Raw genomic sequence first — 20,229 nt, forward strand, 5'->3', positions numbered from 1 at the left:
TGCCCTATCTGAAAACAGTTGAATGTTAGTTACCAATCAAAGTGAGGAATCCAACATGTCAAAAGATTGCATATATACATACGTACAAAGTCACTAAGAGAAAATCCAGTCTTAATCAAATTACCGAGGTTAAGCGTTCTTAGAGGAAATTACCAATTAGATGGAAGACCAAATGGCAACTTTTAATATCATTTTTTGGTATCTTCTTCTAATTCTATTCAGTTATTGAAGAATATATTAAGTGGGGAGATTTTAAGAAATACTTGCTGAATTCTAACAGAAAAAGTGTCTGACTGATGACTATGGGCATCCAACCATCGAAAACATTATTCATTAATGATGGATGCAGTAATATCCTTCCGAATCAATTATCCCCGTGGACATTTTTCAAAACAATCATTTACTAATGAACTGACCACTCTAATCATTGTTTTTCCCCCAGAATATTGAAGGTAGTAAGGACGATTTCCCGTACCGGTATATGCATGCCTCCTACAGCTTCCTAGGATGAATCGAGGCCGATTGCACTGCAATGGTAGCAATAAATTCTCCCCCTGTCAAACACCACTTTGCATGGTGAGCTGTACATGGACCATCAACAATACCTACAATGTCCCCCCCGGGGAAGGAGCAATTTCGGTGGTTTATTTTGCCATCAACACTTTTGCAGTGATGCTGGTTATTTATCTAGCTATTGGTAGCGTTGCGGGAAGCTTGATTTCGGTGGAACCACACGATACGATTTATTCCCTACATAGTTGGCGAATAGAATTAAAAAATCGGAAAAAGTGGAGAACTAAACATTGATTGTTTCCAACGAGCATTGACCATATTCTTTGCACGGCGCCAGTTTTGCAGTCCCCTGGCAACGTCCGGTAATTTATATGGGACTGTGATCCTAAATCACACTCAGTTCCATCTATAATCCGCAGAAATTTTTACGATGATGATGATGAACATGACTTCGTCGATGATGACATTTAGGATGGGTGGAACCGTGGGAGACCCGTGAAAATCCCACTGAATCGGATTAAAATTTATCGGAAGGTTGATTGGAGGGAAATTGATGTGATGAGTGAGTATTTATTGATGTTTGTATTTGGATTAATTCGCGCTCGATTTGGACTATTTGTTCGAAGGAGTTCAGTGAAAGGGATAAAGGGGATGAAAAAAAGCATTAATTTGAGAGTTTCTTGAACCTACTGTCAACCCCTCTGCTAACCTTTGAAAGAATTGGACGAGAAATTGGTATCCACATTTTTAACATCCCTCAAAGATTATTAGAGGGGAGACCTTCAAGTGGACTGTAAACGTGAGGATATTGACATTAGCTACAGCTGCAAACTTTCGCCAGCATCTCTCTGCGTCGAGTGTCCTGAGTATCCCGATCCTATACATTCTCTAATCATGGATAGTATTGGCATACTGGCGGGATACCTGAAGGTGGGTTGATGAGTTGACGAAAAAGGCATAAGACACACATTAGAATGGGCTACAACTCCATTGCTGGCTATATCATGCTATGAGATCCATTATCCTTGGATGGTCGACCAGTAGCTCGCCCTAGAAGAATATCGAGGAGAACAGTGGAGGATCAGTGTAGGTTCCTCTAGAAACCCTTCTTGAAGGGAACTGAAAAATATTTCGACAAACCGATGACAGTTGGCGTTGGTATGATTAATGGACTATGCCCCCTTTAAGGGTATATTGGCAACCCTTTATATACATTTAGGACAGCGTGTGGGATGATTGTCATCAATGGTCTGGAGCATTTCAAAGAAAAACGAAGCAGATGGCCTAAGAGGAAACATGTTTTGGTGAATTCAAGAATGAGTACGAAGTAAAAATTGGTTCCAATTTAATTGGAGTGCAGAAGGATTCGTAAACATTAAATCTGATCTGAGGGACGCAAATGACAAGCTAAGTTTTGACTTTTCATTTCCTTCTAAATGGAAAATATATTACACTCCACTCGCTCCCATGGGAACTCAACAATAGCATAGAATGGCATCTCCTTGAATTTTATTTCTGTGCCACCGAGGTTGAATATAAAACTTCCAAACATGATTCGTTCTTCTTCTTCTTCCCTTCTCTCATCGCAGCATTCGGGTCTAATTTTCCAACTGGATGGATTTTTTAAGGTTTTGTCTGTCTGTCAGTCTGCCTATCTGTCACACTCATTTCCACAGAAACGGTTACTCATATTAATACGAAATTTGGTGAAAATGTGGGACCTGTGAATTCTCTTGTATGCATTGAGTAAACATTGTTCCAGGTAGAGCTTTCTGGGGGTGCCAATATATGTAAAAGGGCGGGTAGGGGCGTAAATTTCTTTTACCGAATATAGCCATGTGGGGTATCAGATAAAAGGTCTTGACTAATACTTTTCGGAGCACATACCAGTTTTGATATAGGTTTTAAAGGGAGGAGGACTACTAGTTGAACTGTTGAACTGAATGCACCATTCATGCACCGCAAGCCGCAATTAGTTCGACTCTGAACGTGACAGGCCTTCAGACGAGAATTTGAGATATTTTTGCGCCTGAGCGTTTATCAGAAATGTTCTCCAGCGATATAGCGAATTCCCATGTGATTCCCCTTTACATCCTACAAAAACAAGGAATCCTCGCTCACAGCATAAACAAACATGTATGGCCAGTTGGTCGAATCATTTTTCATTTCACCACCCACCACTTGAAGAGTCCAAACTGACAGGTTGGAGCCACCCATCCATATTATAACCGCCGGTCAAATGCCGATTATTCAGGCGTAATTGACACGCCGAACAGAACGTGGATGGCTGGTTTTAGGCCCCAAATTTCTGAAGGCTGTTTGTAGTTCCTTCATTAGCGGAGGTTCTTGTCAGTTTTATAAAGACTGTGGGGGCATGAATCAAACTTGGCCAGGTAAGCCGAAGCCATAAAGTTGCGACTTTTAATGGATAAACCTAAAAAAGGAAGGGACCATTTGGTAATAATATGGTAATGTCAATAAGCATTAGAACTTATTTTCTGTTGGTGATTTCCTGGGTGGAGAGGGAGGAGATGGAAGACGTCGAGGGCGATGAACGACTAGTCGCAGTCAACATCAAGGGTGGCCGAAAAATTTGACGAAGCTACTGGAATCTGATCCTCGGTTATCAATTCATCTGATTAGAAAGGAATTAAGACTTGGATGGATAATGTAAAATGGTGTGCGCGACGTTTGTCCCATGAATTTTGAATGATGAACAAAAAAACGAATCGTGTACGTTTCAACAAGCATTTTGAAATGCATTACAGAAAAGCCAAATTTTCACTTTAACGTGGTTGCCGGAGACGAAACGCGAAATTGGAAATCGTTCCTGCCCAGAAAAGGCCAGGATGAGCAAATGCACACTGAGAACCGTATTTCCTGTCTTTTCTGATCACCGTCGTTTGTAAAAACCAGTCAAAAAGCTCCATCATCACAATGCGCAATGAGCATACCGCCGTGTTCTTGCGAGAGCGGCTGGCACAATATGGCGGTGTCTCATTGATCCCGCTTACAGCTCAAACTTCACTCGAATTTGTCTTTTTTTCTTCGCCTGAGAAGGGCCTGGCTCCTGACGGAGGAGCAAATCCGGCCGCAAAGGGCCACGGAATGTCATTATGTATATTTTGTGTAGGGACGAATTAGCTAACTGACACACGTGGTTCATGTACTGATGTGTCGATGTCACGTAGATGGCCTTCTTGTGTGTGTTTCCCCATTTCATATGAAAAGCCATAAACAGCTGTGTAATGCCGTATGCTCGCAACCACGTGCTCGCTCAATAAAGTATTATACTACATCACATACACGGCACTAACACCAAACTTTATGCTGAGAATTTTTCTCACGAAATTACCGTCCGTGATTTAAGCTGCGCAATGATTTTTCCCCACTATAAAGTTTCAAACAATGCGCTAGGAGTTGAATCTCCTGTATGTAGTCTTCTTGGGCGAAGGATAAAAAACGCAAAAACATATCGAATGGTGCACTTCACCCATTTCCGAACCTTACTTTATATGTTGCTTAATTATGTCCTCAAAGACTTGCTTATGCTCAAATTCTTACAAGCGGTGGCAGTGGAGGTGTATGTCTTTCCCACAATACACAATAGGCGGCGTGTCATATCTAGCAAAATTATGGCAATTAAGCCACCCTGTAAATAACAACTGTTTGAAACCTCCCCACAGTCGTATCTACCGGTGTGCCTCCCACTTAAGATATGTATGTCAATTGGCTTTAAGCCAACCACTTTCTGATAGTCAAAGCCCAGATAATACTCGATAGTGATAGCACGGATTGAAGTGTTTATATTCCACATCTATTTATATTACAGATAGTTGTGCGTTTCCCAATTTATTGGTGAAGGCAGTGTGATGGATAATTAAGGTATATTAAAGAAGAAATTGCTCTGTGTCTCCTTTTTGATGCGAAGGAGGTCTAAAACGCCTTCTTTTGGACGACAGTAGCCATTCAATATATGCACATCGACTATAACAGTGCAGAGTAGAGTCCACTTTATTCATGAGGGACTAAAGTCATTCAATGGTCCTTCTACATGGTACCCCATTATTAGCCTCTATAGTAGCCGCCGCGATGATCAGTAATCAGTGATGATTAGTCTTGTGACAGTCTACGTCCCGCCACACATTAGCCAAGAGCTAGATTGGCTGAGGAAATAGCTATGTACGAATTAGCAATTCACTGTTTCTTTTCTTTGAGTATCAATATCAGTGAAGATGCATATCGCTTGTATTTTGTATTTTGATTAGTTTAATTAACTAATTTAGTGTAATTTTTCGTCGTTAAGCGAAGGTCTGTATATGTTAGGAAACCCCTATTCTCCGCTACATCCAGTCTGTTATGCCACTTCAGTCCAGGATTTTTGCGTCCTTCGTTACTCCAAGAAGTAACGTTTTCCAACTCGGTTCAATTTGGATGCTCGATATTAGGAACCTCAAAGCCACCTTTGGTCATCCTTGTCACTACTGGCCACTACACGCTAGACTAGCCCCACATAGCACATGGTAGATACAAACTAATCCGTCAGATTAATTTTTTAATCCAATTCTGCGTATGCACATATTTTTATTGAATTTCGTTCGCCAAATTTTTCTATAACTGCGAAAAACTACCCTTACCCTTACCGCATTGTAAATTGCTGTTACATTCCCCGCAGGAGTAAAACATCTTAAAATTGACTAAGTCAGTACATTGATCAGATTTGCATCCTTAAAATACAGCCGAAACCTTTTTAAAGTTATTATCAAGAAAGGTTCAAAAAATATGTCATAAAGGGATGTCAAAATGTCTCCTTTTATCTCGAACAAAAATCAAGAAAAAGACTTACCTAAATTGATCGGTTTATCCAAATTGAAATGGACAATCTGCGGAAAAAAATAAAAGGCTGAGTTAAGAACTTATTGTTTATTATTGTTTGGTTCTTAGTGGATTCTAAATTATAAGAACACACAGTATCGTATATTTTGAGGCGTCTCTAAATGGGACCATTTTGAACCAAATAGACCACGTGTTGATTGAACACCGCCAAGAATCCATACTAACAATCAGATTAGAGCGAACACCGAAGTCATCCACAATACAGCCCTCCATAACAACTGTAACGTAGAAATGGATCCAGCGAAAACCGCGTCTCGTTGAGGTCCTGGAGATGAAGCATCAAGATATGATCTTCACATTCACATGAAAAACGTTATCATTGATACGACGACAAACATACTTGGCCCTATCGCGTAAAGTCAGATTCCGGTATCCGGTCTAGGCCTGCCTTAATAAGGAATTCCAGACATCCCGGTTTTGCGCCGAGGTTCACCAATTCGATATCCCTAAAATCTGTCTGGCGTCCTGGCCTACGCCATCACTCCATCTTAGACAGGGCCTGCCCTGTCTTTTTTTCCTACCATAGATATTGCCCTTATAGACTTTCCGGGGTGGATCATCCTCATCCATACGGATTAAGTGACCCGTCCGCCGTAATCTATTGAGCCGGATTTTATCCACAACCGGACGGTCATGGTGTCGCTCATAGATTTCAGCGTTCGCTGGCTCGTCTATCCTCATGTAGGGGGTCAAAAATTCTTCGGAGGATTCTTCTCTCGAACGCGGCCAGGAGTTCGCAATTCTTCTTGCTAAGAACCCAAGTCTCCGAGGAATACATGAGGACTGGCAAGATCATGGTCTTGTACAGTAAGCACTTTGACCCTATGGTGAGACGTTTCGAGCAGGACAGTCTTTGTAAGCTGAAATAGGCTCTGTTGGCTGCAAACAACCATGCACAGAATTCATCATCGTAGTTGTTATCGGTTGGGAATTTCGACCCTAGATAGGACAAATGACCAATGGTCTCAAAGTTGTAGTCTCATCTCCTTATTCTTTCCGTTTGACAAGTGCGGTTTGATGTTGTTGGTTGGTTGGTTTTTGATGCTGACGTTGCCACCTTATATTTTGTCTTCCCTAAGATTTCGCAACGCCTGCTCGATCTGGATGAAGGCAGTTTCTACTTCTTGGGTCGTTCTTCCCATGATGTCAAAATCGTTAGCATAGGCCAGTAGATGGAAGGACTTAAAGAGGATCGTACCCCTCGCATTTACATCAGCATCACGGATTACTTTCTCGAGGGCAGGTTAAAGAGGACGCATGATAGGGCATCCCCTTGTCGTAGGTCGTTGATGATGTCGAATGGTGCCTTTATCTGGTCTTGCACATTGGTCAGGGTCAGCCTAGTCAGTCTTATTAATTTCGTCGGGATACCGAATTCTCTCATGGCCGTGTACAGTTTTACCCTGGCTGTGCCATCCTAGGCGGCCTTAAAGTCGATGAATAGATGGTGCAACTGATGTCCAGATTCCAATAGTTTTTCCATCGCTTGCCGCAGAGAGAAAATCTGATCTGTTGCTGATTTGCCTGGAGTGAAACCTCTTTGGTATGGGCCAATGATGTTCTGGGCATATGGGCCTATCCGCCGTAGCAAGATAGCGGAGAATATCTTATAGATGATACTCAGCAACATGATACCTCTATAATTACTGCACTGTGTGATATCGTTTTTTTTTTATGGATGGAGGTGAAAATCTTAGAAAGACACTGCTGCGCCAGGTTGCAGCAGTGTGTGGGATTCGCACCCACTAAATCCACCCCCACTCTTCCGCCCCTCCCCGCAGGACCACCGTGAAGTATTACTTCGCGGGGGAGGCTCTGGTTTGCTATACCAGCTAGTCCATGTCACGTCTCCGTGGCGCCGCCTTCCGAGCTCGATCCAACTCCAGAAGTTTTGTCTGCACGACGGCTACTGCTTCATTTACCGCCATCCAGTTTTTCTCCGACTTCAGCATCTCTTCCACCAGGTTGGAGGGCTCGATGTCCGCCCCTAAGATGCTGTAGAAATCTGGGACAATGGAAGATAACGTGCTCCGGGTCCTCGGGTGTAGCACCGCATTCAGGACAGTTGGGAGACTCGTCCAACTTGAAGCGATGCAAGTACTTCCTATAGTCACCGTCTCCAATAAGGAACTGTGTCAGGTTTTAATTCAATTCTCCGTACTTTCGGTTTACCCATTTCTCGATACACGGGATCAATTTATGGGTCCACCTGCCCTTGTCGGAGTTATTCCATCGTTGTTGCCACTTGCTACACAACTCTCTCCTAATGGCTTTTCGGAAATCCGCATTCACCTCGGCCGGATTTGCCTTCCGTTTTTCGTAGAACCAGTGTGCCTCGCTCGCTAGAAGATCTATAGGGATCATTCCTGCCATGACACACACTGCCTCCGTCGACGCCGTCCTATATGCGCTGCACACCCTTAGCGCAATTGGCCGGTATGCCGAACTTATCTTCCTCTGGTTGACAGCATGGTTCAACGGTCCCGCCCAGACAGGGGCGCGTATAGCAGGATCGACCTCACCACTCCTGCGATGAGTAGCCTGCGACTATATTTCGACCCTCCCACGTTAGGCATCATCCTTGCAAGGGATGAGCTGGCATTTGCTGCCTTCTCTCGCGCATAATCCAAGTGTCCCTTGAAACTCAGCTTGGCATCGATCATCACCCCCAGGTATTTGACAACCGATTTTGAGACGACCTCACGATTACCAACCTGGATGGTAACCGTATTGTTCTTCCTACGGTTGGTAATGAGGACCGCCTCCGTCTTTTCGTCCGCCAGGTCCAGCTTGGCCATTCGTAACCATGACTTGATGGTATGAATGGCTTCATTTGCATAAAGCTCCACGTCCTCGGGATGCTTTGCAATTGCAACTACCGCCAGGTTGTCCGCAAAACCAATCAGCGTTGTCTCCTCCGACCCGCGAAGACCAAGCACTGCGTCGTACATTATGTTCCACAACAGCGGGCCCAATACAGAACCTTGAGGCACACCTGCTGTCACAATGTACTCCTTCGGCCCGTCGCCCGTCTCGTACCAGAGAAGTCTGTCCGAAAAGTAACTCTCGATGAGCCGAGCCAAGTAGCTAGGAACACCCAGTTTGGCCAAAGCGTCCTTAATCCAGCCCCAGTTGGTTGAGTTAGAAGCATTTTTGACGTCCAGCGTGACCAGAGCACAGCATTTGCCCATGGCCATTGCATTTCGAGCCAACTCCACGACCTTTGCTACAGATAATGCCTCGTTGCCAATCGTCAGGCATTGATTCGCTGTCCCATACCTTGAGCATAGGTTGATGAACCACATGGATCATTTGCACAAGAAAACTTTCGAATTTATATTGGAAGAGATTGACTGCCTGCTTACCACCTATGCAAACTGCTCTAGGCCGCGGGATAATGGAGGTTCCCGCGATGAAAGGCTTCCACCTTTCTGCAGTTCTGCGAATCCGGAAAAAATGACCTCAGTGTATAAAGTAACATTATTTTATTATTTATTATTTTCTTCCTTTCAACAAATTCCAGCCCACCGGTTTAATGACCTCAAAGTAATCGACCAACCTTGCGTATCTTGTTGTATCAACTCGAATATACCCGAGTTATCCAAACAGCCCTCAAACAACGGGTCCGACATCCTGGTGGTAATTTCTTACTTACCGTACAAACCCCAGCAGGCATTCCCAAGGTTCAGCCTTTTCGTCCTAAGAAGGAGATGATTCGCGGATCGCTCACGATACGGGGACTGACGTCCCCGAGGTGCCCGAGTAAGTATTTTTGACTCCCTAGGTGGCAGCATTCCTTTAGAAAGACTATCGGTGAAGGACGAATCGCGATTAACCGGTACACTTCGGGACCCACTGGTAGTCCTCGGAGCCACCGATGTCGATGGGATGATGTAACGTGTACTAAAAGCCAGCTGCTTCGGACCCTGACCGGGTAGCCTGTATTGAACCGATATTAATAAAAAGCCTTGCTTCGAGCAAGCGCTAATCCATTAGTGATTTCCGGCATCTACTAAACGTAGGTATCGCGTCAGAGAACTAGGTTAGAGGGTTTGACAATGAGGCTGCACCCTTTCCTGACTACTGCGGCCCGCTTCCTTGCACACGATACTCTGGTGAAATGCCATTGGAGAACAGAAAAAAACTCAGAAAATCAATAAAATTACAAGGAAGGATGAAGCGTTGACTGCGTTTGGCCGCAGCATGAAGGTGCGTCGCGAAAAATGTCAACAAAGACGTGAAAAACTGACTGATTGAACTCAAGGAACTGCTAAATCGATTTTTTTTCTACAGGTGAAGATGAATATCATGCGAAAAGCAGAAAGCACCATTGAAAACACTGTAAGTGCTGGATTGCTGACAATCCACTGCAAAACGAACTGGAGTGGAAAGTGAAAAGTGGAAAGGGAAGACGCGTCTCAAAAAAACCACAAGATCCCATTAATCTCCAGAAAACCATCTGTTCAAAACCAAGGAAGCTACGGCTAGAAAATCACTAACAGAAAATATGACGAAATGAATTAGGATACACGATTAAGAATACGGACAACTAGCAATAGTGCGATCAACAAAACGGTCAAGGGGCACCTGGGCCCTCGTTTCTAATCTTCAACCCATACACTTTCTAGAAACCTGAGATTTTGACTGACGTGAGCAAACTGCTCAGTGGAAAAGTCAAAATTGGATGGGTAGTATGCAAGGTGTGAATGCAAATATAGAAGACTTCTCGGCAAATGACCACCAGTATATCGCGTGCGCCCGGTTTCTTCCTGTGCGTGGTTCGCGGCGAGGGTAAACATTGGGAGATTCGTCAAAGCTCTTGGAACAGGCGGAGCTGCGCTAAACAGTTGGCGGTGTTGCAGTTAACAATGTCGTAATTTCAGTAAAGAATCTGATAACGACAGCCTGTGAAGCGAACAGAGTTTACACGGCCGCGAGGAGTCCTGAGCCAAAAAAGCAGAGCACATATCCGCTAAAAGGAGACTCCGCGGAGCGATGAATAAAAGCAAAGCTCGTGGCTGCCAAGATCGATGCGGATTCGTTTATAAACTTGTCACCCGGAAAATCGTTTCTTTGCCGAAACCCTGCGTACTTAGTACCGACCAGATGGACCGTACGGGCATTATTCCCCAGACATCCTGTATGGGTTGAAGGTAATAGTGAGGAAGACATCGAAGTCCGCCGGACCCCCTAGAAATGGATCGCTGAAATGCTTGCTGCAATAGTCTGCTAAGACTAAGGCCAAGACTAAGTATGCCTAAAAAATTGTATGGAGATATGGAGGTTTTCAATTTTCCCTGAATAAGATTTGGAAGGCACGATCTCATGATTTTGTGTTCAGCGATAAAGTGGCAGACGACGCGGATCATACCCTCTTCTTTTGTGGAATGTGGGATGGGTTTCACTGGGGAGTTCAGGGACCAGTCGGTAAGGAGTTTCTTGAACCAACAACCGCCTTCTCTCCCCTCCCATTTGTGACCGGAATTCCGTAACTTGAGGGCTTTCTAAACCGGGAAAGCGGAAGGGCTAGCCCGAAATAATGTATTAAACGTTCTCTTATGGCAAGAAGGTGTTTAGTTAGTAGTCCTACGTTCGATTGTGAGAGTCCAACACTATGCGCGTAAATGCATTCCCCTATCATACTCAAAGGAAAAAACAAAAAAAACTTAGTCCTTTCAGCTTCTTTGTTTTCCTTTTTCATCGTTGACCTTTCTAAACTAACCCCTATCGCTAATCCAATCAAAATCATACAATACTCAGATAACCTGATCATCATCAAGTCACCTACCTAGGAATGCCAAAAAAAGTTGCGTCTTTACAATACATCCCATATTTCGGAGGCACTGAGCCGTTGAAACAGTCCCCCAACCCATCAGAAAATTAAGCCATTGTGTTACTAAAAGGTGATCAGACTTTCTTCTAATAGTTCCTTGTGCCAAATATAACGACTCCGTTTGGGAGAATGGAAGACCTTTCGCAAGTGCTCTAATATCCGCAAGATAGACGAAGATATTAGATACATTTCCAGCCAAATCTTATATGGTCTTTATCGAACTCCCTACATAAATTCTGGCCTTGGCCATAATATCTGAAGTAGTATAATCTTGGGGATGCAAATTTAGATCATCGCGGAGAACCTTCTGCGTATTCATCTCTTCCCTCAACTACTCTGTGGCTACTGTGCCGCAATCCCAAAATAGCCTTTTTCATCCCCAAGTTAGAGTAATCTCCTACATCGGCAATTACCCCCGGAAATTTGCAAGACGTATCCGTTTTAAGCATTAGTCCTTAGCATCTTATCTTTAGGCGGTGAAAGGGTTGTATAGATCCTAAGGCGAAACGTGGTTTGATACCTACGATTGAGTATAAAACCTGGGAAACGCCTGCTGAACCAACACCAACAACTCTACTATCAAACCCTATCTCCACCGCCACGTGGTGATCGTTGGGAGCTCTTTCTTAACGAAAAACTGGAGACGGAGAAGGATGAAGACGAGTCTCCCGCGCCTAAAAACGGAACAAAATGTACCAACTGGTCCTCCAGGTTGGGGGTTGGGTCCCTACACGGAAAACCGATGTTACGAAGCCACAAAAGGAGCCTCGGACAGGATGGATTTTGCAACGACAAACCCGGCAACCCAATGGATTAACGATTTGCGCATTTTCTTATGGAACTTGAGCTCCCAGTACAGACCAAACGCTACTGATTAGCTACCCGATACCCTGTCCCATTATAAGGCTGATGTAACAGTGTTGGAACAGATGCGACGGACAATCACCGGTTTCCTGGAGAAGACCCGCTACACAATATATTATAGCGGCCATCCAGTAAACCATGTGCTTGGAGTAGGTTTCTTAGTCAGCCAAAAAAAGAAACCTGCTGTTATCGGCTTTGAAATTATAAATGGAGGCGACCGAGTTGTTCATCAACTTTGGCTCAAAGTGTGGGATAGTGAATCAATACCTGACAACTGGCAAAGAGGCATTATTTGTTTCATACATAGAAAGGGAGTGTGCAGTGTGCAGCAATTATAGAGGTATCACGTTGCTGAGTATCATAGATAAGATATTTACCGCTATCTTGGTCGGGTAGCCCCAAACGCCCAGAACATCATTGGTCCATACCAAATAGGCTTGACTCCAAACAAATCGGCAACAGATCAGATTTTCTTTGTGCGGCAAGCGATGGAAAAACTGTTGGAATATGGACATCGGTTGTACCATCTTTCCATCAACTTTAAGACCACTTATGATAGCACAGCCAGGGTAAAACTTTACACGGCCTTGAGAGAATTCGGAATTCCGATGAAATTGATAAGACTGACTAAGCTGACCCTGACCAATGTGCGAGGCCAAAATAAAAGCAGGGTCACACTCAAGACCATTCGACTTCAACAACGGTCTACGACAAGGGGATGCCCTATCATGCGTCCTCTTTAACCTGGCCGTGGAAAAAGTGATCCGTAGATGCTGAAGTAAATTCGAGGGGTTCGATCCTCTTTAAGTCCACTCAACTACTGGGGTATGCTAACGATATCCACATCATGCGAAAAACGACCTGGGACGTAAAAACTGCCTTCATCCAGACCGAGCAGGTGGCGCGAGATCTTAGGGAAGACTAAATATGAGGTGGCAACATCAGCACCAAAAAGCAACCACACTGGTCAAACGGGAAGAATAAAGATATGAGATTACAACTTTGAGACCATTGAAAATTTCTCCTATCTAGGGTGAAAAATCACAACCGATAACAGCTACGATGATGAATTCCGGCCGTGGTTGTTGGCAGCCAACAGAGCCTATTTCAGTTTACAAAGACTGCTCACTCAAAAGGTCTTACCATAGGGTCGAACGGAGACATGGGGTCTTTCCAAGAAAAATTCCGAGCTCTTGGTCGTGTTCGAGAGAAGACTCCTTCGAAAATTTTTTGGGACAACCTGCATGAGGATGGACGATTCCGTAGCCTATATATCGACGAAATCTATGAGCGATACCATGACCGCCCGGTTGTAGATAAAATCCGTCTCAATAGGTTACGATGGGGGAGTCACCTAATCCGTATCGATGAAGAAGATCCAGCTCAAAGAGTCTATAAGGGCAATATCTATGGTAGAAACAGAAGGCGAGACAGACCCTGCCTTAGATGTAGAAACAGAAGACGAGACAGACCCTGTCTTAGATGGAACGATGGCGTTGGCCAGGACCCCAGGCAACTATTGGGGATATCGAATTGGTGAACCTCGGCACAAAACCGAGATATCTGGAGTTCCTTATTATGGCCGGCCTAGATCTCCTTTTCTATGCCCTGCCCCTAATCCTATCTCTTCTCGAAATTTTGTTAGAATATCAACGAATGAAGGCTCTTTCGACATTTCTTCAAAGTAACTCGTCATCCTGAATGTTGCGCTAAGTAGAAGACGGTATAATGCGGGCTAACTTAAAAAAATGTGCTATTTATAATCATGCCAACAATTAATACCGATTTACAAACATAACCGAATTTAATCAAAGTACGAAGGCAGTGAAGTGTTATTTTTGGCGGTGGGTCATGAAAGCGATCTCGATTATAATCGCTCTAATTAGTAGAAGTTATAAAGCAAAAGACCAATCCCTTGTTCGTGGAATAGCGACTCTATCGCTACACTATCGACTATACTCAATGCTCGTAGGCCTATTTTTGAATTTTTTTAAGACTCCAGCTTACAGTCAAACAATTCCTGGAATATCATGAAAACTGTATTGTTATATCAACAGGCATCAATCGCATAAATCAAATCCTTGCATTGGTCTCAGACATCTTTTCATGCATCTTTTCTACAGTAGATAACCGATATCAGCAGCTTAAATAATTCTTAATAGATTGAGTGGGCTAAGTCAGCGCAATGAACTAGTGGCCAGCAAAAGCTTTGATTGACGCTATCTCGTTTGGTTAATTGAGTATTAATCCAAACAATCTTGAGTCAAGCGGCTCTAATGGTATAAAATAGCCGTCTTCACTTGGATGTAGGCAGTTCCGAATTCAGACGCATTTTGGACGAAAAATTCTTAACACAAAATGTTCAAATCCATCTTTTTGATAGCCTCTTTGGCTGCCTACACTTTGGCCCAAACAGCCGATTACTGTTCATCCTCGTTGTGTTCGGGATATAAGCATATTGCTTGCGGAAACTCCGGGGTAGGTAATCATGTCCTGATCAGAGCCGAAAAGTTTACCTTTTCCCTTTCCCTTCAAAGCAATGAAAATTTATTCAGGACCGGGTTTGATTCATCTATCTAATCGAATTGTTTCCTTTTTCCCGTCTAGGCTTTCGCACCCTCTTGCGCATCTGACAAAGAACTTATTCGCATGGAGCCTTATATTGACATAATTGTAGCGAAGCACAATGCCTATCGGAATACAGTCGCTGCAGGTGGCCTTCCCGGATTCGAACCAGCCTTAAGAATGGGAACCATGCAATGGGACTCCGAATTGGCCTATCTTGCTGAGCTCAATGTGAAACAATGTGTTATGCAGCATGATTCATGCCGCAACACAGATCGCTTCCAATGGTCAGGTCAAAATTTGGCATGGACCTGGGGTATTCCAGCTGCTGATCCTGGTAAAGCTTTCGAAAAAGGAATCGATAATTGGTTCAATGAGTACCAGAATGCCAACATGGAATATATCAACAGCTATCCATCTGTCAGGTAAACACCCTATTCATAATGAGTTGAACTCCACTAATTTCTATTATTTTTTGATCATGTGTAGTCCTGTCATTGGTCACTTCACCCCAATCGTGAACGACCGCAACATTCGTGTGGGCTGCGCTCAAGTTCGTCAATCCTCTAATGGTGGCACTGAGTATTTCATGGCCTGCAATTATGCTCAGACCAACATCTTGGGTCTTAAAGTTTACACAAGCGGTGCAACCGCATCGAAATGCGTCACTGGTACTAACCCAGCATATCCAGCTTTGTGCTCAGTGAACGAACCAATCGATCCCAATACCATCTTCTGATATGTTTAGTATTGTAGAAAACGGAACTTCAACCTATAAATAAAAAAATATATCAAAATTGAAAACTTTTCAATGGAGGAGCTGATAGATCTGAGGTATCATTCCCACCTTTCACTAGAGGCCAGAAATTGAATGTTGTTATATCTACATGACCCAGATTTTCAGAGCCAGGATGTAGCATTTATGAACGATAGTAGCCTCTCCTGTACTACAACCAGAGATCTCTTTGAAATGCCCAACGAATTGGCCACTTAGTCCACTGCCTGGATCAAGCTAGAACTGGGATTGCCTACCAAAAAGGTATCTAGGGGCTTCTTCCTCCTCTCTTAGAATGCAAATTGCCGAGTGTGTTGGGATAGTCCTAATTCCCTGTGCAAACCACCGTCATTCTATATGCATGTGCCCCCTCCTCCCCCAAAATCGCTCATGACCAGTTTATGTTATAGGTCAGAGATCGTTAACCTGTTTATTCCCTCTTAGGTCTTTATGACCGTACCGCCTTTGAGTGCGTTTCGAATTCACATCACGACCTAGCCATCAAAAAGTCTCTTCTGTCTCTGGCGCCTCTGCTTTGAATATACTAGTGTATCCTGGAAGACAGTACGACTCAGTCAGACTGTGAATATTCGAAAATACACCCGCTCCATCTCCGCAGACCAGCCTTGATCCATTGCTAAAGAATATCGCCGATCTTCTACTCTGCCCTTGTTGGAAAGTTTACAACAAACTTCCTTTCGAAGCTCGGCTTGCGTGTAGCATAGGCCGTTTAGAATGCCCACCGTTCCGTTGCTTCCACTAGAGGGTTACTATGGCCGCAAGGTTTCCCCCTCCAGTCTGACAGACCCATGTACTCGAGGAGGGTGATCAGACCCGAGTCTGCAAGGAACTCATCTGAAGTGGCTCTGCCACGAAGCCTCACCGGAGGTTATCTGGTACCATGGGAACCGGGATGGCCCTCTGAGAGCATATGCTCCAGGAGAATTCCTGGAGGATGCGTTCTCGGCCCGATTATTTGCGGTTGGCCCCCTAGTGGGAGTTTCATGGTGGTTGTGGTTATGCCTACATCGCAGGCAGAGCTCCTCGAAGCTCAAGCGTGGAGTTGCGCTGTACAACTCGGGTGCCGTATCCCTTAGTTGCGGCAGAGGTGTTAGATAGGCCTCGCATCCACTGGTATGAATGCTGAGCATGCACTCAGTATAAACCAGGACCGCTGTGCTTGCATGGCGGGGCTCTGATTGTGGTCACACAATCAATCCGTTTCCAAAGAGGACCGTGGGATTAAACCTTCACGGCAGGTACTCACGTTAAACCCCCAGGACTTTCCAGCCTGACAGAAGTACATGTTAGAACAGATTTAATATGGAGGTACAGCAAACATACTCAGGTAATTAACATTCTTCAGCAACAGCTGATCACGCAACCTTATGCCGCTCAATCATAAGTTTCGTGTGGCTTTGAAGAGCCTGTCTAGACCTTACGGTCGAGCGCTGCTTGAAAAAGGATCCAAATAAGCCGATCCGAATGATGCTTGATGCATGACCATGGACAAAACACATGAGTAGCCGCAACACAGCGAGATCATGGATTTCTTCTCTCCGTAAGGCCAACGGGATTTATATTGGCCGATCCTCCGAGAAGAGATCCAGTTGTTTAGGATATCCGGTATCCTAAGTCCACATCCACATGATGTTGGACCGGACCAAATGGGGTCCAAAAATCCAGTGTTTTCTTGGAAAAGTCTAATGTTCACCACCTGAAATAGACAAAATTACAACCGGAGATTTGCGCTCGATCCCATTAACGGCACTACCTATTTAATAAGATGGTTTCCCCATTCACTCAACCAAAATTCTACCGTTTTAATTCCATAAAAAGACAATGAACTGAACTTAATAATTGTCGGTTTACATATCACCCAGTTATTTAACAGAATTCAGACGGCGCGTTTGGCCGAGGTTTCCATAAACGAACTACAAACGGGCTTCTTACATATCGATGGCTGCTAGATAAACACCTTTTCCTAAAGAAACTTCCTCAGGGTCAGAAGGATTGATTTTGGGACCACAATCAGAGCCCCGCTGTGACAAGCAACAACGATACCAGTCTATGCAAGTCTATGGCTTAGCATTGATACTGGTGGATGCAAGATCTACCTAAATCTCTACCGAACTAAGGAGTACGGCACCCGTGTTGAAACGCAACACCACGCCAAGGCCCGAAGGTCTCTTCTCGCTTGAGCATCACCAACAACCCCCATGAAGCTCCCACTAGGGGGCCAACCGAAAACAACCGAGCTGTACTCATATACGACAGAAATTCTCCCGAAGTATACGAGTCCAGGGACTACCCCGGTTCCCATGGTACCAGTATACCCCTGGTAAGGTTTATTGCCAAAGCCACTTCAGATGAGTCCCCGGGCAGACTCGGGTCTGATCGCCCTAATTAAGCCTTGGAGCATTTGCCTACTGCATCACGGCCGGCAAGCCAATGCGGGTTGCCGCCCGCCTTCCTCATCGCCACCTCAGAGCACCAGTAAGGAAGTTAACAATCTTACCATACGTTCGGTTCAGTAAAGCGTCTAAATTGTCGATGAGCCGTACAGTCCATCTGCCCCTTGTTTCATTTTGCCAAGAAAGCTACCCCCATGTAAAGATGCGCTGACGTTCTTCGCGTGCAAGCACCTCTCTTAAGCTCTCTCCTTTACGGTGGTTGATAGCTTTACGCTCCTTGGCAAGGAGGGCAACAGGGATCACTCCCGGGATCACCATCTTGGCCAGTTCGGAGACAGTGCGATAAGCTGATGCCACACGCAAAGTTCCCCGCCTCTGCACTTAAGCAAGGCACTTACGATGCACCTCCTTGTCAAGGGACGTGTGCTAGTAAACATAAAGCCCCCAATATTCGCCGTCCTTATCAGGTTCATCACTGAATTTACGACGGTGTCAGCCGCGACGTTAACACCCCGCGGAGCGCCCTCCAGCGCGGTTCTGCCTGCTTCAAGAGCTTCGACGTACTTCCCGATGTCCACACTCACGACATTCCAGAGGCATGGGAAGCGTCGCGTTGGTGCTCACCGGCAAGTTGCGTCAACCATTTCGGACGCGATGTACTGGTGATCACTTGCCGAGAAGTCTCCTAGTATTCGCTGCCCGTCCACCGATGGTGCCAGAGACGCCAACCCAAAAGTGATGTCAGGAATGCTTCCTTCACAGCCTGGGCGCCGAAACTGTGCTAGCAACTGGTGAGTGGATACACTTCGGTGCATGTTAATTTGTAAAATGCTGATCATGCCATTCACATCCTAGCCCTTTCCAATTCCACCCTGAAGATTGGACACCGTCTCGAGCCCGCAGCGTGTGCGGCGCTCTCTCCAGACCCGCCACGATGCCTGCAGAGAACGCAACTCTCGCTTTCATTGCAGGTCTCCGCTTGATGACCCACTTGGCCGCATCTCTAGCATGCTGTCCCCCTGTCCGGTCCCTTGCAAGCTGCAGACGTGTGTCCATAGTCCAGACACCTGTAGCGCTCAGTGGATACTATCCGCATACTACCCATCCAATTTTGATTCTCCCGCTGCTAAGAAGTTTCCTCGCATATTATTCGGGGACTTTCACCACGACGAGTTTCTGGCGTCGAGCATTTACAGATACCTATCCGTGCGATGGTTACCTCTGGACATTCACCCTTCATCGCCTGCTCCACTTCGACCTTTTCTGTGAGGCATTCAAGATTCCGGATTTGTAGAAGGCACATGGGCTCTATACTGGAAACAAGAGCCTTCTCCCTCAACATCCCCTTGACCGACGGGGACTCCGCCACTCCTCGTTTTCCGTATGGAAGACACCTCTGCTCCGTTGTCTTCAGGTTTCACCCTGTAGCCGATTTCCCTAAGGCCTTCTACAAATGCCTTGCCTTCCGTCGGCTTAATGAGCAGAGCCGACGGTCTAGTCGTTCTTCGTTTCCTCGACTTTACTGCCCCTGGCTTTTGGTTTGCACCCTCTTTGTCTTTGGGCAGACAAGTTTTTGATGGCGTAGTTAGCTGTTTTCTTTTTTTCTTCTTCGCCTTCTTTTTTTGGGCCACGGAAACTACTTCGATAAAGTCTCCTTCGGGCATGTCGTCCTCTTTCCGTTTTTCCTCAGTTCGCCTTGCAGTGGGCTATTTGCGGTACGTTTGACGCAAGCAGCGTTCTCCGCGGGGAGTGCGGCTGTTTCTGCTCTCTAATCATCTTCAGCTTCTCCACGTTCGCCTAGAGAAGGAGATGCAGTCCAATAGTTCCTCTAGTTCCATCAACCCGTTTTTGACGCCTTTGCTGGCGTTCCTTTGAAGGAACGTTGCCGACCACATAGGCTTCACCATTGCTGCGCATTTCCTGTTGAGTCTTTTCTCTTCGGCTCTAGCTAGGACGGTCGACTGCACTTGCACTCGGTTTGTGTCCGAATCCATCTGCCCAAGACTAGCGATTCTGACTGGACTTTCTTTCAGAACAGGGGCACTACAAGGTATTGGAGTTGCCAGCTTCGCACGGTCAGTCGCGCCACTTGATAAGGCTTCCTCATTATTTGGGTGCCCTCGCGTCACATCGGGTATGTCAGCCTTCCCTGCCTCTTTCGCTGATCGTTGCGTTGAACGACGCATTTTTGTGCTGCGCCCAAATGTTGTTTCATCGATTCCTTTTATTAATTTATGTGTATTTTCCATTGAAAACTATCCACCTCATGGTGCACAAGGGAGCTAGCCTGAATAGTCAGGGACGGGTGTACCCTCGGAAACACAGCCCCTACCCGAGTTTCCTGAGGCCTGACCTACGCTTAATTGATT

At 45.2% G+C, this 20,229-nt stretch overlaps 1 protein-coding gene across 1 annotated transcript; it reads left to right on the forward strand.

Annotated features, from left to right (window-relative positions):
* Positions 1-14,406: 14,406 nt before the first annotated feature.
* On the forward strand, positions 14,407-15,475 carry LOC119650449 (antigen 5 like allergen Cul n 1-like). Its single transcript, XM_038053304.1, has 3 exons — positions 14,407-14,584; positions 14,714-15,096; positions 15,161-15,475. Exons 1-3 carry the CDS (start codon positions 14,465-14,467, stop codon positions 15,408-15,410), a joined length of 753 nt encoding a protein of 250 aa, XP_037909232.1. The 5' UTR covers positions 14,407-14,464; the 3' UTR covers positions 15,411-15,475.
* The last annotated feature ends 4,754 nt before the right edge of the window (positions 15,476-20,229 follow it).

This window comes from Hermetia illucens, chromosome 2 (genome assembly GCF_905115235.1).
Source record: "Hermetia illucens chromosome 2, iHerIll2.2.curated.20191125, whole genome shotgun sequence".
Lineage (NCBI taxonomy): Eukaryota > Metazoa > Arthropoda > Insecta > Diptera > Stratiomyidae > Hermetia > Hermetia illucens.

Bases quoted from the DNA above. Each gene is read 5' to 3' on its own strand.
- LOC119650449 (XM_038053304.1), top strand. From the start codon at position 14,465: ATGTTCAAATCCATCTTTTTGATAGCCTCTTTGGCTGCCTACACTTTG. The intron at 14,585-14,713 runs GTAGGTAATCAT...TTTCCCGTCTAG, and splicing joins TTGCTTGCGGAAACTCCGGG to GCTTTCGCACCCTCTTGCGC. The intron at 15,097-15,160 runs GTAAACACCCTA...GATCATGTGTAG, and splicing joins AACAGCTATCCATCTGTCAG to TCCTGTCATTGGTCACTTCA.